General features: G+C 37.7%; 1 protein-coding gene across 1 annotated transcript in view; it reads right to left on the bottom strand.

The window, feature by feature from the left end:
- The window catches only part of IBTK (inhibitor of Bruton tyrosine kinase), an 85,652-nt gene that overhangs the window by 12,187 nt on the left and 47,901 nt on the right, over nucleotides 1–25,564 (bottom strand). Inside the window, exons 22-25 of the mRNA XM_033235569.1 lie at nucleotides 22,058–22,206; nucleotides 20,240–20,403; nucleotides 11,423–11,515; nucleotides 10,707–10,850 (exon numbers count right to left, since the gene is read on the bottom strand). Of these exons, the coding sequence (XP_033091460.1) occupies nucleotides 10,707–10,850; nucleotides 11,423–11,515; nucleotides 20,240–20,403; nucleotides 22,058–22,206 (550 nt within the window). The remainder of the gene's footprint in view (nucleotides 1–10,706; nucleotides 10,851–11,422; nucleotides 11,516–20,239; nucleotides 20,404–22,057; nucleotides 22,207–25,564) is intronic.

Here is a 25,564-nt window from a genome sequence, read left to right as displayed (position 1 = left end):
TAGGCACATAATAAATAAACAGCTGAAATCCAAAGCTAAACAGAAAATCTTGAAAGCAGCCAGAGAAACGCAACACAGAATGAAAATGAGTAGCTTGTTATTTGAAACAATGAAGCCCAAAAGACGATGGAAGGGAATCTTTAATATGATGAAAGAGGTAAAGAATGTCAATCCAGAATTCTATATCTATGTGAGTAATCTTGAAAGTAGGTCCTCTTCAAGTCATGCCTTGAAATGACTATAGCCCTGGGCAAACCTTGACTGCAGCACTGTGGAAGATCTTGAGTCAGAGGCACTCAGCTGAGATTCCTGACCCAAAGGAATTATGATAATAAATGTTGGTTGTTTTAAGATGTTGTTCAAGCATAATCTGTTAGGAAGCAATAAATAATTACAGAAATTAAAAGGGTAATAAAGAAATCTTATAGAGCCAGGTACAGTGGCTCACGCCTGTAATCCCAGCACTTTGGGAGGCCAAGGCAGGTGGATTGCTCGAGCCCAGGAGTTTGAGACCAGCCTGGCCAATATGGTGAAACTCCGTCTCTACTAAAAACACAAAAATTAGCTGGGCATGGTGGCGCACACCTGTAATCCCAGCTACTCAGGAGGCTGAGGCATGAGAATCGTTTGAACCTGGGAGGCAGAGGTTGCAGTGAGCTGAGACTGAGCCACTGCATTCCAGGCTGGGTGACAGAGCAAGACTCTGTCTCAAAAAATGAAAAACAAAACAGAAAAAAAAAAAAAAAGATAGAAATGTTATAAACAACTTAACACAAATAAATTTGACAATTTACATGGAATAGACAAATATCATTTTTAAAAAACCAAATTACTGAAAATAACAGAAAATCTATATAGACTGTAGCTATTTTAAAAATTGAATTAATCTCACCAGGTTTTTTAACTACAAAAATTGACAAACTGATTCCAAAATTTATATGAGAATAAAAAATCCCAGATTAGCCAAAGCATTCTTTAAAAAAAAATACAGGCCGGGCGCGGTGGCTCAAGCCTGTAATCCCAGCACTTTGGGAGGCCGAGACGGGCGGATCACGAGGTCAGGAGATCGAGACCATCCTGGCTAACACGGTGAAACCCCGTCTCTACTAAAAAGATACAAAAATCTAGCCGGGCGATGTGGCGGGCGCCTGTAGTCCCAGCTACTCGGGAGGCTGAGGCAGGAGAATGGTGTAAACCCGGGAGGCGGAGCTTGCAGTGAGCTGAGATCTGGCCACTGCACTCCAGCCCGAGCGACAGAGCAAGACTCCGTCTCAAACAAAAAAAAAAAAAAAAAAAAATACAAAGTTGGAAGAAGACAAAACCAATTACGGTAATCAGGATAGTATATGCTAGGCCTGAATGTACTTCCTCCAAAAACTCATGTTGAAATGTAAATGTCACTGTGCTTGTATTGTGAGATGACACCTTTAAGAGGTGTTTAAGTTATGAAGGTGCCTCACAAACCGACTAATGCCATTATCACTGAGAGTAGTTAACTCCTTTTGTGCTCTCTCACCCTGCTGGCATATGCCTTCCACTATGCTATGAAGTAGCAACAAGGCTTCTGCCAGATGCCGGCACCTTGATATTGGACATCCCAGCCTCTAGAACTGTGAGCCAATAAATATCTGTTCATTATAAATTACCCACTCTGTTACAGCAGCACAAAATGAACTAAGACTGTGTGATACTGGCAAAAGGATCGACAAACAGATTTCTTCAAATATGTTCTATTGTTCTTTCCACTGACTATGCCATAATTTGAAAGAGTGTCTGATTTCCCACAATTTTACTTTCCTAACTCACAAGCTCCAGCTATTTTCCACCTTTACAGCCACAGAAAATTTATGGAGAAGCATTTTAGACATGTGAACCTAAATAAAAATTAACCAGAATTTTGTTCCTCAGCTAAAGTCCTGTAATTTTACTCTAAATAATATTTTTAGCTTTAAAATGTTAAATAATTGAAATTGTTTTATATTGCATGCATTAGCTCTAAGTGGAATTTGAAAGAATTTACTTTCAAACATCAAGCCAGGCCACAAAGACCATGTATTCTTCCACTGAAGATGACTGATGAGAAATGTTCTATTATTTCTCCAAATAAAACATTTAATTTTGAGAAGTAGCCAAATCCCATACATACTTAGCGTTTTCACATTAAATTTAAAATTTGCCTGGTTGGAACTTCAATCTAATGCAAAAACCCAGTTATCTCTAATACTTTCCATTGCCACACCTACCTGCCAGCAGCAGGAGTACAATTATATACACTGGGAATTTGTACAGACTAGGCGAATGAATGCGTGAACAAACTAGTGAAAATCCTACCACAACCACAAGTATATTGAGTGCTAATTTGTGATTTGCTAATGAATTGCACATTAACCTTAATATTAACATAAACATATTTTAAAAAATATTTTGAAGTAAAATCTCATTAGATGATACTTCAGGTAATGATGTACCTTTAAGAAGGATTTTTAAAAACAGTTAAATTGGCTGGGCATGGTGGCTCACACCTGTAATCCTAGCACTTTGGGAGGCCCAGGTGGATGGATCACGACGTCAGGAGTTCGAGACCAGCCTGTCCAACATGGTGAAACCCCATCTCTACTAAAAATACAAAATTAGCTGGGCATGGTGGTGTGCACCTGTAATCCCAGCTACTCGGGAGGCTGAGGCAGGAGAAGTGCTTGAATCTAGGAGGCGGAGGCTGCAGTGAGCCAAGATCGTGCCACAGCACTGCAGCCTGGACAACAGAGCAAAACTCCGTCTCAGGAAAAAAACAAACAAACAGATAAATCACCATAGTCATGAATATATTCTATAAATAACAATCTATAAATCTGATTAAAAGTTAACTTCAGCCAGGAACAGTGGCTCACGCCTGTATTCTCAACACTTTCGGAGGTGGAAACAAGAGGACTGCTGAGCCCAGGAGTTCAAGACCAGCCGGGGACACACAGGAAGACCCATCTCTACAACAAATAAAAAATTAGCTGAGCATGGTGATGCACACCTGTGATCCCAGCTACTCAGGAGGCTGAGGTGGAAGGATTGCTTCAGCCTAGGAAGTCAAGGATGCAGTGAGCTAAGATTGCACCACTGCACTCCAGCTTGGGCAACAGAATGAGATCCTGTCTCAAAAACAAAAAAAAGTTCCCATTTTTTTTTTTAAACCAATGCATACGAGATATGTCCTCATGCAAACAATCTATTCCATTTTTACTTCAAGCATATATTACAAGTATTTACATTCTATGCGTATCTGATTAAAAATCAAGTGATATGCTGAATTATGTGGTTATCTCTTAATTTTATAATGACATGAAAAATTATATCACATTATATTCACTCAATGATTAATGTTTTACCTAGAGTTCAGGTTAAAATACTTTGTAGTCTTTTCCAATTCTGTGGAGAAAGTCACTGGTAGCTTAATGGGGATGGCACTGAATCTATAAATTACCTTGGGCAGTGTGGCCATTTTCACAATATTGATTCTTCCTATCCATGAGCATGGAATGTTCTTCCATTTATTTGTGTCCTCTTTTATTTCACTGAGCAGTGGTTTGTAGTTCTCCTTGAAGAGGTCCTTCACATCCCTTGTAAGCTGGATTCCTAGGTATTTTATTCTATTTGAAGCAATTGTGAATGGGAGTTCATTCATGATTTGGCTCTCTGTTTGTCTGTTATTGGTGTATAAGAATGCTTGTGATTTTTGCACATTGATTTTTGTATCCTGAGACTTTGCTGAAGTTGCTTATCAGCTTAGGGAGACTTTGGGCTGAGACAATGGGGTTTTCTAAATATACAATCACGTCATCTACAAACAGGGACAATTTGACTTCTTCTTTTCCTAATTGAATACTGTTTATTTCTTTCTCCTGCCTGATTGCCCTGGCCAGAACTTACAACACTATGTTGAATAGGAGTGGTGAGAGAGGGCATCCCTGTCTTGTGCCAGTTCTCAAAAGGAATGCTTCCAGTTTTTGCCCATTCAGTATGATATTGGCTGTGGGTTTGTCATAAATAGCTCTAATTATTTTGGGATACATTGCATCTATATCAAATTTATTGAGCGTTTTTAGCATGAAGGACTGTTGAATTTTGTCAAAAACCTTTTCTGCATCTATTGAGATAATCATGTGGTTTTTGTCTTTGGTTCTGTTTATATGCTGGATTATGTTTATTGATTTGTGTATGCTGAACCAGTCAAACCACAATGAGATACCATCTCACACCAGTTAGAATGGTGATCATTAAAAAGTCCAGAAACAACAGGTGCTGGAGAGGATGTGGACAAATAGGAACACTTTTACACTGTTGGTGGGACTGTAAACTAGTTCAACCATTGTGCAAGACAGTTTGGTGATTCCTCAAGGATCTAGAAATAGAAATCCCATTTGATCCAGCCATGCCATTACTGGGTATATGCCCAAAGAAGTATAAATTATGCTGCTATAAAGACACATGCACATGTATGTTTATTGCAGCACTATTCACAATAGCAAAGACTTGGAACCAACCCAAATGTCCATCAATGACAGACTGGATTAAGAAAATGTGGCACATATACACCATGGAATACTATGCAGCCATAAAAAAGGATGAGTTCATGTCCTTTGTAGGGACATAGATAAGGCTGGAAACCATCATTCTCAGCAAACTATTGCAATTACATTATGTAGGTAATTTAAATTTCAGTTTCCTCATTTGCTAAGAGAGTGAATGTAACAATTTATACCTTATGAGATTGTAGTAGGATTAAAAGAGTTTGTATGTAATATGCAAACAACAGTGTCTGCAAAGATGGGAACAACAGACACTGGGAACTACTAGAAGGGGAAGGAGGAAGAGGGGCAACAAGAACAGAAAACCAAACACCGCATGTTCTCACTCATAGGTGCGAATTGAACAATGAGATCACTTGTACACAGGAAGGTGAACATCACACACCGGGGCCTGTTGTGGGGTGGGGGGAGGGATAGCATTAGGAGATATACCTAATGTAAATGACAAGTTAATGGGTGCAGCACACCAACACGGCACATGTATACATATGTAACAAACCTGCACATTGTGTACATGTACCCTAGAACTTAAAATGCAATAATAAATAAATAAATAAATACTTTGTAGTCTCATAAGAGTTCAAGAAAGAAAATTATTCAACAATTTAATAATAGTAATTTCAATTTATACTGAAGTGTTTTGCTTTGCTGTGCTTTGCTGTGCTTCATAGTTAACTGTGTTTTTAAACAGGCTGAAGGTTTGTGGCTACCTTGCATGGAACAACTACATCCTGCCATTTTTCTAACAATACATGCTCACTTTGTGTCTCTGTGTCACATTTTGGTAATTCTCCTGGTATTTCAAACTTTTTCATTATTATCGTATCTACGGTGATCTTTGATGTTACTATTATAATTGTTTTGGAGCACCATGAACCACATCCACACAAGGTGGCAAGCTTCATTGATAAATGTTTGTTTTCTGACTGTTACACCAATTGGCAGTTCTCCCATCTCTCTCTCCTCCTTAGGCCTCCCTATTTCCTAAGAAACAACAATATTGACATTAGACCAACTAATAACCCTACAGTGGCCTCTGTGTGTTCAAGAGAAAGAAAAAGTCACATGTCTCTCACTTTAAATCAAAAGCTAGAAACAATTAAGCTTAGTGACGAAAGCACCACCCTGATCACTCAGCAGTCATCAACATCAAGGCAAGATCTTCCACTATAAAAAGATGATTCACTGAAGGTTCAGATGACCATTAGCATTTTTTAGCAATAAAATATTTTTACATTAAGGCTTTTTTGGTAGATATTATGCTATTGCACACTTAGCAAACTACAGTATAGTATAAACATTACTTTTATAGGCACCAGGAAACCAAAAATTTCTTGTGACTTGCTTTATTGTGATGTTTGCTTAATGAGGTAGTCTGGAACCGAACTTGCAGTATCTCCAGAGTATGCCTGTATAGTCTTAAGAAGCCATAAAAAGAGCATAAACTACTAATTTTAGACAATTCAGACACCTCTCACCTTGTTGATAATAATTCAGAATACCTATAACATCTATAATTATCTAAATTATCTATAATTGGTCAGTTAGATAAATTTTCTTGGTGTCCTAAGATACATAAAACTCATTACTCATGTTTGTACTTAAGTTTTCCAATCACATTTTCATAAAATAAATGTATAACAAATATCACTTTTATTTGATAATTATCAAATTCTTTTTTTTTTTTTTTTTTGAGATGGAGTCTTGCTCTGTCACCCAGGCTGGAGTGTAGTGGCATGATCTCAACTCACTGCAACCTCCACCTCCTGGGTTCAAGTGATTCTCCTGTCTCAGCCTCCCAAGTAGCTGGGATTACAGGCATGCACCACCATGCCTAGCTAATTTTTGTGTTTTTAGTAGAGACGGGGTTTTTCCATGTTGGCCAGGCTGGTCTCAAACTCCTGACCTCAGGTGATCTGCCTGCCTCGGCCTCCCAAAGTGCTCGGATTACAGGCGTGAGCCATCATGCCCACCCAGATAATTATCAAATTCTTTTCAAAGAAAAATACCCTATGTTTTGGGTCAAAATTTATGGCATCTTTCCTCCCATCTTCCTAGAATTCTCCTTAATATGCCATAATAGACTCCTTTTAAAATTTGGATAGATAGTCCCTTCAATGTGGCACTCTAAGCTCATGTTGCTAATAATTACCAAGGAAAAATTTTTCCTATGTTTGAAAATTAGTCAGAAGTTTCAGATAAATGACCACTTGAATACCTTCCTCTGAAATCCTAAAGTGTGCAGCAAAGTAATCAGAAAGGTATTAACCCACAAGGGCAAAAATAATAAGCTATTAGGACAATGGCAGTCTAAAAATAGCAACACATTTTTGAAGGATAGCAAAAGAGATGGAATAATAAAACTGATGTCACGTAGTGGACAAAAAGAAAAACTAACAGTCATCAGGTGGGTGATGGTAAGGAGGGAAACTGAGAACTCTGGAAAGGGGCATATACTGGAGACAGAGTATGTATCAAATCCTGAAGTCGACATGAGGATGACAGTGTGAAAATTGTTTCAGTTTATTTAAGGAGGGGCTCAGAGTGCCAGATGTACTCCCTATCTCTGTATGGTCATATGACTACATCTCCTCTACTCTGGCAGAAGGAAAATTTGATTCAAAGTCACTAGTAATAGAAGACGGCAGGAGTGAACTGTTGTGTACAAAGTCTATACACTAAATGTGAAAACCTATTACAAATAGTTACAAGCTCAGTCCCAGCTCTAACCTCCCTACACTGAGATATGCTTCCAGAATGCTAGCAACCAAATGTACACCTTACCAGCAAAAAAAAATTAAAAGGCTGCTCTTTAGAAAAACTGACAGACTAAAGAGACCAAGGAGAAAAGATATGGGGAGATAACCTACATATGGGGAGATTCGGGGGTCCCTAAGGAAACTGATACGTTACCCTATAATCACACCTATCAGTCTACTTGTACCACACAGGTACACAGAGCTTCCAATCAAAACTTAAGAGAAAACAATTAATCAATAAATTGACAAAATGAAATAAAATAAAATATATATAAGGTAGAATGAATAAAACATGGGTGTAAATTAATCTTAGCTTTCTTTTTTTTTTTCGGTTGAGTGGTTTCTTTTGTTCAATATCATATTGGTAAGATTCATTCACACTGTTGTATTTAGTCATGATTTATTCTTTTTCATTACTCTGTAGTATTCTACTATAAAAATAATTTATCCATTGACTGCTGATAGACATCTAGGTTGTTTTCATTTTGGGCTATTACAAATAATAAATTATGAACATTCTTATACATGTTGTGTGGTACATATGTGTGTATGTTTCTGTTGGGTATATACTGAAGACTGAAAATGTCTACAGAGTACAGAGATCTTCAACATTAGAATATTAAACAGAATACTATAGAAAAAGGTATCATCAACAAACAAACCAAAAAAGCCTCTTGATAAAGATTTTAATGGTTGAAAAAAGTCAGGCAAATGTTCCAGAAAGTAGAATTGGAAGGCATATATGTGGACAATAGAAAATAAAAAGTGTGGTGGCTCACACCTGTAATTCCAGCACTTTGGAAGGCTGAGGCAGGCAGATCACTCGAGGTCGAGACCAGCCTGGCCAACATGGTGAAACCATGTTTCTATTGAAAATACAAAAATTAGTCGGGTATGGTGGTAGGCACCTGTAATCCCAGCTATTCAGGAGGCTGAGGCAGAAGAATCACTTGAACCTGGGAGGCAGAGGTTGCAGTGAACTGAGATCCCACCACTGCACTCAAACCTAACAACAGAGTGAGACTCCATCTCAAAAAAAAAAGAAAAAGTAAGAAATTTAGAGAGGCCTAGGAGGACTAATATCTGACTAATGTGATTTGTAGAGAAAACAGTGAGGAGGAAAAGTATCAAAGTAATATAACATTACATAAGGTTTCCCTAGAACTTAAAAGACATGCTGTTGCCAATTTAAAAAGCCCAAGTATCCAATATGTATCAAAAAAGACCTACATTATATTACTGTAAAATATCAGAACATCAGAGATAAAGAAAAGACCCTATAAACTTTCAGAGAAAAAAAAAGTGGTAAAGAAAACAGGAGGTAACATAAGATTTAGGAGTTAAATGGCATTGAATAAATTCTCCAAATGATTTCCAATTTAGAATCTCGTTCCCATCTATCAGTCAAGAAGAATGAAGGCTAGAATAAAAACATTTTCATGAATATACGAGCTCCAAAAATACATGTCCTATCCATCCTTTATCAGAAACCTACTGGGTTGTGATTCATCAAAACAAGGAGTGTATCAAGAAATAGAAAGCCACAGGATCAAGAAAACTGGGGATCAAACACTGGAGAAAAGAGAAGATCTGCAAGACAATAGTTAAAGAAAATCTCAAGATGACAGATATTCAGCAAGCCTGGAAAAGACCCAGTTCAGATCTCAAAAGGACACAGGACTCTAAAGAATATGCCTTCAAAAAAATAAGTGAAACAACTTTCACTCATTCACTTTTTGCTTAAGGGAAGTGATTGATGGCATGGTTATAGCTATATTACCAAGTCCAAAGCTTCATCATGAGCTTAGTTAATTCTCTCAAACTGCAATTTAGTACATGACAGTGGTTCCAATAACTTTTCCCCCTTTTTGGATTTTCCATATTTTTGTTCAAAGAAAGCACAACTCAGTATTGCAGCAGTCATATCATAAACCCTACACGGGTAATGGTCAAATCTGTCTTGTTCATTGCCTTATCATCAGAAACTAGCACAGTTCCTTACATTTAGAAGAGGCTTAAAAAATACTGATAAATTTTAAAATTCTGCTAAGCTCATCCTCTCCAGTTTTGCACTCTTTTATCTTCTCCTTGGGTGTTCTTACCTCTTATTTTACTTTTTCAGTAACCATGCTTTGGACCTACTAGTAACCATAACAGGCACTGATTTAGTTCCATTGGTAACACTTAGAATAAAATTATTTGCTACTTTCTTCAAAATAATTAACATTTTAATTGAGAAAAATATTCCTTCTTACAAACAGAATAGTGTGGCCTTAGAAACATTGAAGGTAGGCCGGGCGCGGTGGCTCAAGCCTGTAATCCCAGCACTTTGGAGGCCGAGACGGGCGGAGCACGAGGTCAGGAGATCGAGACCATCCTGGCGAACACGGTGAAACCCCGTCTCTACTAAAAAATACAAAAAACTAGCCGGCGAGGTGGCGGGCGCCTGTAGTCCCAGCTACTCGGAGGCTGAGGCAGGAGAATGGCGTAAACTCGGGAGGCGGAGCTTGCAGTGAGCTGAGATCCGGCCACTGCACTCCAGCCCGGGCGACAGAGCGAGACTCCGTCTCAAAAAAAAAAAAAAAAAAAAAAAAAGAAACATTGAAGGGATTCCCCTAAACCATGGGTAGTTGCCAAGATCCTCCCCAATTCTTGTGAGAGAAAGAGAGTTCTACTTATTTCTTCATAAGGCTTCACATTCTCCATGTACTTCTCCAGTACTGGTTTCCAGATATTTTAAGTTACAAAGAAAAGGAAGGATGGAAGGGAAGCTGGAGTACAACCTGTTTTACACATCTCAAAATTATATCTGACCTCTTTGGAGATTATTCCAATACTGCCACTATGTAAATTCCAATGGAGAAAATGTAAACACAACATTAAGTAAGGAGCACTGTTTTAAAAAGTGAAAAATAACAAGCTATGATTATAATCATGTAAAGATATTTATGCAGCATGCAGAAGGACAAAAAAATTAGCGTAGTATAAAGTTTTCTTTTTGTATGTGTCTGATATATTTAATTTCTTATAAAAATTTAAAAAATTAAATTTTAAATCACTTTAGCAAGAAAATTTAATTAGAACATCAAGAAGAAATTATATATGAAAAATATATCCACATTTTGAAGTGTATGATAATGTACGTCATCATGACGTGTACGTCAAAATACCCCAAATTAAAAGAAAATAAACACAACAGAAAAAGTGTTTGCTTCCCAAGTTTCAATTTTTAATTTGAAAACAGAAGGGGAGATGAAATATTTGAAAAGACTTTAGAAATACTAGAAGTAGGAAGGAACTCAAAAGTCAAGTACTACCTTAAAAGCAAATGCACAGATCTATATTAATTTTAATAAATATAAGAGCATACCATGCATTCACTGGTTTGGGGGCTTTTGAAGGAGTAGATAAAACTGTTTCCATGCTATTCATTCCTGAATTGTTTTCCTTGGTAGTCAATGCAATAATTTTTCGTTGCTTCTGAGAAAGTTTAACTCCATGAGAAACTGTTTTGCTAGAAATTAAATTAAAACAATTAGTTTCAGTGCTTTCTTCTGACAAAGTTTAATTCCATGAGAAATGATTTTGCTAGAAATCAAATCAATTAACATTAATTTCTGCTTAATAAAGGTTACTGGTAATAATAATGTTTTCTATTTATTTGATGTTATTTTGCCATTATTGGATCAAAATGCTCACAAGTTGCAACAATGAAAGTATCAGTTTATACTAACAATGATCAAGTAATAGCTACATATGAGCCCTCCAACATATTACAAACTTCAAGAACTTGCATCACAAGCCTTAACTCTTTGGCTTTTGTAGCCAATAGTCCACAATGATCATTTTAGAGTCAAGTTTCTGGGATATAATATTGTATTCTACAAGAGCTGGACTATTAACTCAACTCTATCTTCAGCACATATTTAAGAAATAATATTATGGAGGCTAAATTGCCCAGAAAAGGATGTATAATTAACTATAACATCAAATGCAGAAAAATAATAGGAAAGATGCAATAAGTCTGTCCAATTCTTAGGGCAGAAATATAACATGAAATGATCTTTTATAATTTTTTTAACCAACCCTAAATGTGACTTTGGTGTAGCTCCACATTTTTGTCTACTTTCTTCTATTTCCATGATGGTTCTGAGATCCACAACAGGAGGGCTGACCGGACTAAAAGACATAAAAGGTTACTTTGCAAGGCATTCATTTACCTATAAAGCCCAACCCCTAACTTCACTGAAACCATAAGTGAAATGTGAGATTAATAGTCAGAGTATAATTTAGAATTATCAGCTGTGAGCCAGCTTCAAAAAGGATATTTTGAGTAAAAGCTACTTTTATATACACACATATAAATATTAACTAACATATATCCAAAGTCATAATGTTAAGTGATATAGTACATATACAAATAACAACTACTATGTATCCAAAGTCATAATGTTGTGATATAACTGAAATTCCTATATTTAAAAAAAAACATTTTTTAAAAAAGCCAAGCAATAGAAAGATTCTTAACTAAATTAGGCAGAAAAACTCACCAAAGTTCTAACTAAATTCTTACCTTTAGGTTGAATGAAGCTTGAAAATTATACTCTTTCCTTTCTTCTATTTTTAACAAACAAAACTCATTCTACTGTTTAATATTAACAAAAACAAACATTTAATAGAAAAACTTGGGGATACTAAACAATACTGGAGACCCACCGGGGGAGTTATACCATAATAAGGAAAAAATTCTACGATCATTAGAAATAGATGATTTCTGGCCAGGTGTGGTGGCTCACACCTGTAATCCCAGTACTTTGGGAGGCCGAGGCGGGTGGATCACCTGAGGTCAGGAGTTCGAGACCAGCCTGGCCAACATGGTGGAACCCCATCACTACTAAAAATATAAACATTAGTCAGGGGTGGTGGCAGGTGCATTTAATCCCAGCTACTTGGGAGGCTGAGGCAGGGGAATCGCTTGAACTCGGGAGGCAGAGGTTGCAGTGAGCTGAGATCATACCACTGCACTACAGCCTAGGCAATGAGGGCGAAACTCTGCCTCAAAAGAAAAATAGGTGATTTTTGACCTAAATGAAATCTACACTACAGATAAAAATAAGTCAGCCAGGCGCAGTGGCTCACGCCTGAATTCCCAGCACTTTGGGAGGCCGAGGTGGGCAGATCACGAGATCAGGAGTTCGAGACCAGTCTGGCCAACATGGTGAACCCCCATCTCTACTAAAAATACAAAAATTGGCCGGGCACGGTGGCACGCGCCTGTAGTCCCAGCTACTCAGGAGGTTGAGGTAGGAAAATCATTTGAACCCAGGAGGTGGAGGTTGCAGTGAGCTGAGATCATGCCACCGCACTCTAGCCTGGGCAACAGAGCAAGACTCTGTCTCAAAAAATAAAGTCATATTATTTCATATTAAAGGGGAACCTGTTTCCTGTACTTTTTTTCTTTCATCAAAAACAAATTCTACTTATTATTTACACTAGGCAATACTTCAGAATGAATGTAGAAATGTTTGTGTATATGTTAATATTGAGAACGTTTATTGCCTATTCTTAAGCATTTTGTTAATGAGCATAGTACTGAAATAGCCTAATCTATCTTGTGGACCAAGCTATTTTTAAAACATGTTTAACAAAATATCCTAACATTAGCAATCAGATGATGCTGCCAGATGTTCCCACATATTAAATATGCACCAATTTGTGTACTTAAGCAAAAAAAAAAAAGAAACTAATTTCTGAACTAAACTTTAAACCATGAAGCATATAAAATGGAACATCATAATCTTTGTTCCAACTCTGCAAAATATAGCCTATTTCAAAATAATTAAATAGTCCAGATGATAAGATAATCCATAAGTCAATTAACAGTTTTAGACTTTATCAACCATTGTAGGCATATAAACATGAAGCACAAGCTCAATTAACATTTTTTTTTTTTTTTTTTTTTTTTTTATTATACTTTAAGTTCTAGGGTACATGTGCATGACGTTTATATCATGTATAACTCCCCAATGCAATCCCTCCCTCCTCCCCCTCCCCATGATAGGCCCCAGTGTGTGATGTTCCCCTTCCCGAGTCCAAGTGATCTCATTGTTCAGTTCCCACCTATGAGTGAGAACATGCGGTGTTTGGTTTTCTCTTCTTGTGATAGTTTGCTAAGAATGATGGTTTCCAGCTGCATCCATGTCCCTACAAAGGACGCAAACTCATCCTTTTTGATGGCTGCATAGTATTCCATGGTGTATATGTGCCACATTTTCTTAATCCAGTCTGTCACAGATGGACATTTGGGTTGATTCCAAGTCTTTGCTATTGTGAATAGTGCCGCAATAAACAAACGTGTGCATGTGTCTTTGTAGTAGAGTAATTTATAATCCTTTGGGTATATACCCAGTAGTGGGATGGCTGGGTCATATGGTACATCTAGTTCTAGATCCTTGAGGAATTGCCATACTGTTTTCCATAATGGTTGAACTAGTTTACAATCCCACCAACAGTGTAAAAGTGTTCCTATTTCTCCACATCCTCTCCAACACCTGTTGTTTCCTGACTTCTTAATGATTGCCATTCTAACTGGTGTGAGATGGTATCTCATTGTGGTTTTGATTTGCATTTCTCTGATGGCGAGTGATGATGAGCATTTTTTCATGTGTCTGTTGGCTGTATGGATGTCTTCTTTTGAGAAATGTCTGTTCATATCCTTTCCCCACTTTTTGATGGGGTTGTTTGCTTTTTTCTTGTATATTTGTTTGAGTTCTTGGTAGATTCTGGATATTAGCCCTTTGTCAGATGAGTAGGATGCAAAAATTTTTTCCCATTCTGTAGGTTGCCTGTTCACTCTGATGGTGGTTTCTTTGGCTGTGCAAAAGCTCTTTAGTTTAATTAGATCCCATGTGTCAATTTTTGCTTTTGCTGCCGTTGCTTTTGGTGTTTTAGACATGAAGTCCTTGCCCATGCCTATGTCCTGAATGGTACTACCTAGATTTTCTTCTAGGGTTTTTATGGTATTAGGTCTAACATTTAAGTCTCTAATCCATCTTGAATTAATTTTCGTATAAGGGGTAAGGAAAGGATCCAGTTTCAGCTTTCTACTTATGGCTAGCCAATTTTCCCAGCACCATTTATTAATAGGGAATCCTTTCCCCATTTCTTGTTTCTCTCAGGTTTGTCAAAGATCAGATGGCTGTAGATGTGTGGTATTATTTCTGAGGACTCTGTTCTGTTCCATTGGTCTATATCTCTGTTGTGGTACCAGTACCATGCTGTTTTGGTTACTGTAGCCTTGTAGTATAGTTTGAAGTCAGGTAGCGTGACGCCTCCAGCTTTGTCCTTTTGACTTAGGATTGTCTTGGCAATGCGGGCTCTTTTTTGGTTCCATATGAACTTTAAAGCCGTTTTTTCCAATTCTGTGAAGAAAGTCATTGGTAGCTTGATGGGGATGGCATTGAATCTATAAATCACCTTGGGCAGTATGGCCATTTTCACGATATTGATTCTTCCTATCCATGAGCATGGTATGTTCTTCCATTTGTTTGTGTCCTCTTTGATTTCACTGAGCAGTGGTTTGTAGTTCTCCTTGAAGAGGTCCTTTACATCCCTTGTAAGCTGGATTCCTAGGTATTTGATTCTCTTTGAAGCAATTGTGAATGGAAGTTCATTCCTGATTTGGCTCTCTGCTTGTCTGTTACTGGTGTATAAGAATGCTTGTGATTTTTGCACATTAATTTTGTATCCTGAGACTTTGCTGAAGTGGCTTATCAGCTTAAGCAGATTTTGGGCTGAGACAATGGGGTTTTCTAAATATACAATCATGTCATCTGCAAACAGGGACAATTTGACTTCTTCTTTTCCTAACTGGATACCCTTGATTTCTTTCTCTTGCCTGATTGCCCTAGCCAGAACTTCCAACACTATGTTGAATAGGAGTGGTGAGAGAGGGCATCCCTGTCTTGTGCCAGTTTTCAAAGGGAATTTTTCCAGTTTTTGCCCATTCAGTATGATATTAGCTGTGGGTTTGTCATAAATAGCTCTTATTATTTTGAGGTACGTTCCATCAATACCAAATTTATTGAGCGTTTTTAGCATAAAGGGCTGTTGAATTTTGTCAAAAGCCTTTTCTGCATCTATTGAGATAATCATGTGGTTCTTGTCTTTGGTTCTGTTTATATGCTGGATTACGTTTATTGATTTGCGAATGTTGAACCAGCCTTGCATCCCAGGGATGAAGCCCACTTGATCATGGTGGATAAGCTTTTTGATGTGCTGCTGAATCCGGTTTGCCAGTATTTTATTGAGGATTTTTGCATCGATGTTCATCAGGGATATTGGTCTAAAATTCTCTCTTTTTGTTGTGTCTCTGCCAGGCTTTGGTATCAGGATGATGTTGGCCTCATAAAAAGAGTTAGGGAGGATTCCCTCTTTTTCTATTGATTGAAATAGTTTCAGAAGGAATGGTACCAGCTCCACCTTGTACCTCTGGTAGAATTCAGCTGTGAATCCATCTGGTCCTGGACTTTTTTTGGTGGGTAGGCTATTAATTGTTGCCTCAATTTCAGAGCCTGCTATTGGTCTATTCAGGGATTCAACTTCTTCCTGGTTTAGTCTTGGGAGAGTGTAAGTGTCCAGGAAATTATCCATTTCTTCTAGATTTTCTAGTTGATTTGCGTAGAGGTGTTTATAGTATTCTCTGATGGTAGTTTGTATTTCTGTGGGGTCGGTGGTGATATCCCCTTTATCATTTTTTATTGCGTCTATTTGATTCCTCTCTCTTTTCTTCTTTATTAGTCTAGCTAGCGGTCTGTCAATTTTTTTGATCTTTTCAAAAAACCAACTCCTGGATTCATTGATTTTTTGGAGGGTTTTTTGTGTCTCTATCTCCTTCAGTTCTGCTCTGATTTTAGTTATTTCTTGCCTTCTGCTAGCTTTTGAATGTGTTTGCTCTTGCCTCTCTAGTTCTTTTAATTGTGATGTTAGAGTGTCAATTTTAGATCTCTCCTGCTTTCTCTTGTGGGCATTTAGTGCTATAAATTTCCCTCTACACACTGCTTTAAATGTGTCCCAGAGATTCTGGTATGTTGTATCTTTGTTCTCATTGGTTTCAAAGAACATCTTTATTTCTGCTTTCATTTCGTTATGTACCCAGTAGTCATTCAGGAGCAGGTTGTTCAGTTTCCATGTAGTTGAGCGGTTTTGATTGAGTTTCTTAGTCCTGAGTTCTAGTTTGATTGCACTGTGGTCTGAGAGACAGTTTGTTATAATTTCTGTTCTTGTACATTTGCTGAGGAGTGCTTTACTTCCAATTATGTGGTCAATTTTGGAATAAGTGCGATGTGGTGCTGAGAAGAATGTATATTCTGTTGATTTGGGGTGGAGAGTTCTATAGATGTCTATTAGGTCCGCTTGGTGCAGAGATGAGTTCAGTTCCTGGATATCCTTGTTAACTTTCTGTCTCGTTGATCTGTCTAATGTTGACAGTGGAGTGTTGAAGTCTCCCATTATTATTGTATGGGAGTCTAAGTCTCTTTGTAGGTCTCTAAGGACTTGCTTTATGAATCTGGGTGCTCCTGTATTGGGTGCATATATATTTAGGAGAGTTAGCTCTTCCTGTTGAATTGATCCCTTTACCATGATGTAATGGCCTTCTTTGTCTCTTTTGATCTTTGATGGTTTAAAGTCTGTTTTATCAGAGACTAGGATTGCAACCCCTGCTTTTTTTTGTTCTCCATTTGCTTGGTAGATCTTCCTCCATCCCTTTATTTTGAGCCTATGTATGTCTCTGCATGTGAGATGGGTCTCCTGAATACAGCAGACTGATGGGTCTTGACTCTTGATCCAGTTTGCCAGTCTGTGTCTTTTCATTGGAGCATTTAGTCCATTGACATTTAAGGTTAATATTGTTATGTGTGAACTTGATCCTGTCATTATGATATTAACTGGTTATTTTGCTCGTTAGTTGATGCAGTTTCTTCCTAGCCTCGATGGTCTTTACATTTTGGCATGTTTTTGCAATGGCTGGTACCGGTTGTTCCTTTCCATGTTTAGGGCTTCCTTCAGGGTCTCTTGTAAGGCAGGCCTGGTGGTGACAAAATCTCTAAGCATTTGCTTATCTGTAAAGGATTTTATTTCTCCTTCACTGATGAAGCTTAGTTTGGCTGGATATGAAATTCTGGGTTGAAAATTCTTTTCTTTAAGAACGTTGAATATTGGCCCCCACTCTCTTCTGGCTTGTAGAGTTTCTGCCGAGAGGTCTGCTGTTATTCTGATGGGCTTCCCTTTGTGGGTAACCCGACCTTTCTCTCTGGCTGCCCTTAAGATTTTTTCCTTCATTTCAACTTTGGTGAATCTGGCAATTATGTGTCTTGGACTTGCTCTTCTGGAGGAGTATCTTTGTGGCGTTCTCTGTATTTCCTGAATTTGAATGTTGGCCTGCCCTACTAGGTTGGGGAAGTTCTCCTGGATGATATCCTGAAGAGTGTTTTCCAACTTGGTTCCATTTTCCCCCTCACTTTCAGGCACCCCAATCAGACGTAGATTTGGTCTTTTTACATCATCCCATACTTCTTGCAGGCTTTGTTCATTTCTTTTTCTTCTTTTTTCTTTTGGTTTCTCTTCTCGCTTCATTTCATTCATTTGATCCTCAATCGCTGATACTCTTTCTTCCAGTTGATCGAGTCGGTTACTGAAGCTTGTGCATTTGTCACGTATTTCTCGTGTCATGGTTTTCATCTCTGTCATTTCGTTTATGATCTTCTCTGCATTAATTAATCTAGCTGTCAATTCTTCCACTTTTTTTCAAGATTTTTAGTTTCTTTGCGCTGGGTACGTAATTCCTCCTTTAGCTCTGAGAGGTTTGATGGAGTGAAGCCTTCTTCTCTCATCTCGTCAAAGTCATTCTCTGACCAGCTTTGATCCGTTGCTGGCGATGGGCTGCGCTCCTTTGCAGGGGGAGATGCGCTCTTATTTTTTGAATTTCCAGCTTTTCTGCCCTGCTTCTTCCCCATCTTTGTGGTTTTATCTGTCTCTGGACTTTGATGATGGTGACGTACGGATGGGGTTTTGGTATAGGTGTCCTTCCTGTTTGATAGTTTTCCGTCTGACAGTCAGAAGGACTGTCTGTTGGTCTGTTGGAGATTGCTTGAGGTCCACTCCAGACCCTGTTTGCCTGGGTATCAGCAGCAGAGGTTGCCGAAGATAGAATATTGCTGAACAGCGAGTGTACCTGTCTGATTCTTTCTTTGGAAGTTTCCTCTCAGGGGTGACGCCACCCTGTGAGGTGTGGGGTGTCAGACTGCCCCTAGTGGGGGATGTCTCCCAGCTAGGCTACTCAGGGGTCAGGGACCCACCTAAGCAGGCAGTCTGTCCGTTCTCGGATCTCAACCTCCGCGTTAGGAGATCCACGGCTCTCCCCAAAGCTGTCAGACAGAGTCGTTCGCGTCTGCACCGCCCCCGCTCTTTCCCCTAATGGGCTGCAGCTGTGCGCTGTCCGCAGAGGTAGAGTCTACAGAGACAGGCAGGCTTCCTTGAGCTGCTGTGAGCTCCACCCAGTTCGAGCTTCCCAGCGGCTTTGTTTACCTACTTAAGCCTCAGCAATGGCGGGCGCCCCTCCCCCAGCCTCGCTGCTGCCTTGCGGATAGATCCCCGCAGATGGCTGTGTTAGCAGTGAGGGAGGCTCCGTGGGCGTGGGACCCTCCCGGCCAGGTGTGGGATATATTCTCCTGGTGTGCCTGTTTCCTTAAAGCGCAGTATTGGGGTGGGAGTTACCCGATTTTCCAGGTGTTGTGTGTCTCAGTTACCCTGGCTAGGAAAAAGGGATTCCTTTCCCCCTTGCGCTTCCAGGTGAGGCGATGCCTCGCCCTGCTTCAGCTCACGCTGGTCAGGCTGCAGCAGCTGACCAGCACCGATTGTCCGGCACTCCCTAGCGAGATGACCCCAGTACCTCAGTTGAAAACGCAGAAATCACCGGTCTTCTGTGTCGCTTGCGCTGGGAGTTGGAGACTGGAGCTGCTCCTATTCGGCCATCTTGCTCCGCCCCCCTCAATTAACATTTTGAAAGAATACTACATTCTAATTACACCTGTACCTTCATTTGACTTTTTTTTTTTTTTTTTGAGATGGAGTCTGCTCTGTTACCCAGGTTGGAGTGCAGTGGCACGATCTGGATTCACTGTAAACTCTGCCTCTTAGGTTCAAACAATTCTCCCACCTTAGCCTCCCAAGTAGCTCAGATTACAAGTGTGTATCACCACATCTGGCCAATTTTTTTGTATTTTAGTAGAGATGGGGTTTCACCATGTTGCCCAGGCTGGTGTCAAACTCCTGAGCTCAGGGAATCTGCCCACCTCAGCCTCCCAAAGTGCTAGGATTACAGGCATGAGCCACCGTGCCCAGCCTTCATTTGATTTTTCTAAATAAAAGAAAAATATATATACAATATAGGCAAGTTAAAAGGATAGTATAACATTAAATTAATATCCTCTGAAAATTAACTGAATAGTTACACATTTTGTGAAATTTTAAATACCCCTTCACATACTCTAAGAGATAAAGTCTATGATTGACAAAATGGTCTTCCTGTGTGGCATTTTTAACCAATATATATATTATCTAAGAAATAACTGCTGATATTAAGTTTCTCTCTATATATGTAAAACATAGTATTTGCTACTATTCACTGATGATAATACAAAGGCAACTAAATTTTGCCTGGGGTTGGTGGCAGGGGGAAGCCTATTATAGTTGGTTAGTAATTTGTAGGCATTTAGGCAATTTTCTGTACATTAGAAATTAATATTAATATTTCTTAAATGTTCATCACTAAAAATTTAAATTGCATTAAAAATGAATGATATTTCTCAAACTAATAGTTACAGAATAAAATAAAAATCCTACCTGAAGGAACCAGCAACCCAACTGGCAGAGTTGGTAGTATCAATTCTGTTACTGGGAATGGGCTGTGGAGCAGATATTTTAAGTATTGGTGACTTTTCCCATGGTTTTAAATCTTCCCTAGAATACATAGGAGATGCACCATTAACATACGGTTTGACTTTCGCCTGGGGAGAGAAAAAAAAAAAATAAAAGAAGTTAATGAGCACCTAGAACAGTAACTAACACATAGCTGGTACTTAATAAATATTAGTTACATTATAATGAAGAGTAAAATCTTATGACAATAAGCCATCTAGTATTTTCAAATCATGTTCTTCTACAGTTTTGTGCCTTAGCCAACTCTCAAATCACATTATTGACTATAACCGAATTATTATGAGCTTTGAGAATAATTTTTAGGGGAACTAGTTTGCATATTAAATCTCTACACAAATAGTAAACATGTAATAGTTGTACAAATAAGACATGAAGCAGTAATTTTAAAATTAATATCCATGGCTTGAGTATGAAACAAAATGAAAGTTTTGTATAAATGTCATATAACTCACTCTGATGTAAAGTACTGTGAATAAAATTAAAGTCAAATAATACTGACACCTTGAAAGGAACCCTAAAACTACTCTTACTGTAATATGTCAAAGAAGTTATTAAAATGGTATGTCTACTTCCAGGATAGATTCTTCTGTTACTGCAGATCACTCACAATATGCCCTGAGCCTTCCTTTAAACCTCAGTTGTCTTACAGAACCACCTTAGTGTGAATATAAATTGCCCCCAAACTTCTATTCTATATTTAAAAAAAATCAATCCTGCCGGGGCGCGGTTGCTCACACCTGTAATGCCAGCACTCTAGGAGGCTGAGGTGGGTGGATTGCTTGAGTCCAAGAGTTCGAGACGAGCCTGAGCAACATGGCAAAACTCCATCTCTACCAAAAATACAAAAAAATTAGCTGGACGTGATGGTGCGCACCTATAATCCTAGCTACTCTGGAGGCTTAGGTGGGAGAATCACCTAGGCCCAGGAAATCAAAGCTGCAGTGAGCTGATACTATACCACTGCACTACAGCCTGGGCAACCAGAGTGAGAGACCCTGTCCCAAAAGAAAAAAAAAATCAAATCAATCCTTGAGGCCTAAAAGACTCTAAGAAGAAACGGTTAACTTCTGTTGTCTCATGAATTCCTAGGAATTCCGATCTGTTTTGTGGATGTGTAAGGGTTACGGAAAAGTGACTCTATCTCTATTCAGTTACACATTTTTCTCTAATAGGTTAACAACTATGGAATCAAATTTTAAGGAGTGTCTAAGAAATGCCCTCCCCAGAGTTGATCACGCTAGGAATCCTGCAGCTTAATGTGCTAGATTAGGAGAAGAACTCAATCATTTCCAAATTGTTTTGCTCCAGTTAATACCTTGGAGGAAAGAGACTGCAAAATTTGAAAGCAGGCTTATTTTCGAAATCATTTGCCTTGACAATTTTTAACTGATGTTAACTGACATTTCACAAGATAAATTTCAATAATTTAGCTATGAATATATTTTTTCAATATGTCTATACAGTATTACATTTTACATCAACATTATATTTTCATTGCATAAAGATTAGAAATAACACCATAAAGGGCTTAAAACTGCCATTAAAATCTCTAAAACTAGAAATCTTATGCAAATTTAAGAAAACTAACACTATATTGTGTGATTCTTATATACCAACCTGGAGACTGTTTTAAAATTAGGGCAAAAATAAGGAAATATTAAAGACAAACTATCTATAAACCTAAAATCTGAAGGTAAGGAGTCAGTGCTTCAAAAAACAAACCTCAATCTTATCTGAATGAAATCCTGTGGTGAAATCAGGGGACTGTAAATCTCTAGGACTACCCACTCCTGCATAGCTTCCTTCAGAGTCTGATGTCAATAGTTCTGGAAGAGATTCCACAGAATTGGTCTTACCAGACTTTAATAATCCTAAAACATGAAATTAAAAAAAAATTTAAACACATACGCATTAAACATATATGCATTACATTCAGTGAATCAGACAGCTAAAAACTTTCATTTATCCAGACTTAATAACATTCATATTATATTTATGGTATAAAAATCTTAATAATTTAAGTTAACTGGAGAAAGAAATCAGTCTAAGTGAAAAACTGAAATGGAAGAGATTATAAAACAATAGTTTTATTCATTACAATCACACACCAACTGTGTAATGAACCTGAGGAAGACAGTTCTTTGGATCTTCTTTAAAAAGTGATTGAAAATATTTTTGTCCGCCTAAGAGACAAAGGAGAAAGGGAAAATAATTAAAGTCCAGACCTCTTTTCCTTTTCTCATCTGTCTCTTGGTACAGTGGTCTCTGCACCTAAGCGAGGAGGGTAGCTTCATTCTATATGGGAGGAAACCTGTGGCCTTTTTGCCTCTCACTTAGCCAGCTGACTGACCCAATAGCAGAGGCTCCCACAGAAGACGACTATGGCCTGTTTGAAGTGTGTTCTTCCCTGAAATCTCTGGTGATTGAGCTCACTTGAAGCAAGAGGGTTGTTATGAAATGTATGTATCATTTCTTCTCTTAGGCAAGCTAAATGCCTGGCCTCATGCCACACCTGGTATCCAGGTTCAAACTTTTGCTTAGATTCACATGTTCATTTCCACACATTTCAAATTTATTAGAATCTAAATGAAGCACCAAAATAAGCTATAAAATAAAGATGTTATCTAAGTTGTAACTAAAAGTTGTATAACTGATTTAAAACCTACTGTCTCTTATACATTGTTCTCCTTAAAGTAAATCACCTTAACAAGCTAAATGTTCCTTTCATTGTTATCACTGCAATTTGGAAAGAACATTTAAACATTTTTTTCCACATAATCTTTTTGAATTTTTTTTTTTTTTTTTTTTTTTTTTTTTTGAGACAGAGTCTCACTCTATTGCCCAGGCTGGAGTGCAGTGGCGTGATCTCGGCTTACTGCAATCTCCGCCTCCAGGTTTAAGTAATTCTCCTGCCTCAGCCTCCCAAGTAGCTAGGATTACAGGCACACACCACCAGACCTGGCTAATTTTTTCTGTATTTTTACTAGAGATGGGGTTTCGCCATATTGGCCAGGCTGGTCTGGAACTCCTGACTTTGTGGTCCGCCTGCCTTGGCCTCCCAAAGTGCTGGGATTACAGGCGGGAGCCACCACGTCTTGCCTCTTTTTGAATATTTTTAAGGCTGGCAAATTTTCATCTAAGAGAATACATCTAATATTAGAACACTTTCAAAAGTCAGTTAGAAATAAATCCAGAAAAAAGAGGACAATTAATGTGGCCAACAATTACTTCTGGTCAAAAACAGTTTCGCCGAATGTCGTTTTTCTAACTTTAAGATCGACACAAACATTAAGCTATTACGCAACCGTCTTTGATGAAATTGGCATCATACTCAAATTTTCTTCCTTAACAGATTTTTTTAGCCTCCAATCAAATTTGACCTTTTAGTTATCTTTGACTACAGATATCCTGGTCACAGAAAGAAGAGTACACCAGGAAAGTATGGACCTGGAATCAAGAGAACAAATTTTATTTCTTTTGGTTACTACTTCAAATCACTTATGTTTTTTGAGCTTGTTTCCTTAGGTTTAAAGTAAGGGACATAAATTATTTCATTACTAATGTCACTTCTAGCTCTGAAATTCTAAGATTCTAACACAAATGGTAACAATAACATTATTTAAAACAAAGTAAATATCTGCTTTTCCCTAAGTCATTTAGGTGACTGGCAAATCATTACTTTCAAGACTGTCTATCCATTATTCATCCTTCCATCAATCCACCCCTGCCTCCTTCTAAACACTAACGATAAATCATACAACACAGAGAACACAAAATCACAGAATTTTAAATTTAGAAAAGTCCTAAGATATAGCTTTCCCATTTACTAGGTCTCCTGATTCCTATTTTCAGTGCTTCATAAATAAATTTTAGGCTTATTAACTATCCTTTTTATATATTTATGTTATCTAAAACTATTCTTGACATTCCTTTGAGCTTTAGTGAACATATCAAGCACTTAATCTAAAGCATCTCAGTAAGCATAAAAAAAAAAATCCTTCTTCTTTGCCCTGCCTAACAGCTTTTTTTTCCAAAGGAACACAAAACAATGTACTCTTCTATTTTTCAAAGTTGTTTGTATACAGCTGATTGACTATGAAGTACTGTTAATAGAAACTGTACTAGGTTATGTCTTAGTGCTATAGACAAGAGTAACCTACCATTTCTGAAAGCCATACTGTAGTCTCATTATTTTATAGTCACACTTCATGTTTTATCTGAAGAAACTACTAAAATGTATATAGTTTAATCTAGATCAGATGAATCTGAAATGTGAGACAATCTATAATACAACTGGACTGACCTTCTGGAAAACAGAAAACAAAAAACAAAAAAGTACAGGGGTACTATACTAAAGAGACTAAAGAGATACTAATAAGCAAAGACAATATGAACCTTGATAGAATACTATTTTTTTTGTTGTTAATGTTAAAAAAAAAAAAAGACTATAAAAACATTTGTCAACATTAGGAAAATGTGGATATGGAGTGTAATACTAATTACACTAATTGACTAATTAATGTCAATTGTCTTAGGTATGATAATGGTATCGTGGTTGTGTATAAGAGTATTACCATCTTAAAAGATTCATATTCAAGTATTTACAGAAAAAGGATCATGTCTACAACTTATTCCAAGTGGAATAATTTTTTTTAAGTCTCTGTATTGTGTGTGTGTGTGTATATATATAACATATGGAGGAAAGAGCAGACAGTAAGCGACAAAGAGTCTGCAAGAAAATGCAAATGTGATGGGAAGTTAACAATAAATCTGAATAAAATGTACATAGGTGTTTGTGGTATTTTTCTTTCACCTTTTCAGTAAGTTAAATATTCTCAAAATAAAAAACTGGGGAAAAATATTTTAGAAAAACTACATAACCTGACCTTTACTTTCAAACAGGCTCACATAATGCCTAAATATATTTTATATTCTACTGCCAGATTATAACCTCCTTAAGCATATGAATGGCATCTTACTTGGAGTACTGACATATTTAAATTGAATCAACATGATATTAGTTATCTCTGTCATGTTTTGCCAACCTCTAAACCCCTATGCTACTGGAAAGAGTGGTCTTTCTAAAGACAAATCTCATCCAGTCACATCCTGTTTTAAATCATCGACAGCCACCCATAGCTTTTAGACCAAAACACAAATTCCCTAGTTTGGCATATAAGAGTCTCCAAAATCTGATCCTATCCAACCTATCTCCTATACTGAACTATA

Source organism: Trachypithecus francoisi, unplaced genomic scaffold, assembly GCF_009764315.1.
Source record: "Trachypithecus francoisi isolate TF-2019V2 unplaced genomic scaffold, Tfra_2.0 Lachesis_group15, whole genome shotgun sequence".
NCBI lineage: Eukaryota > Metazoa > Chordata > Mammalia > Primates > Cercopithecidae > Trachypithecus > Trachypithecus francoisi.
This window is presented reverse-complemented; position numbering and strand designations above follow the sequence as displayed.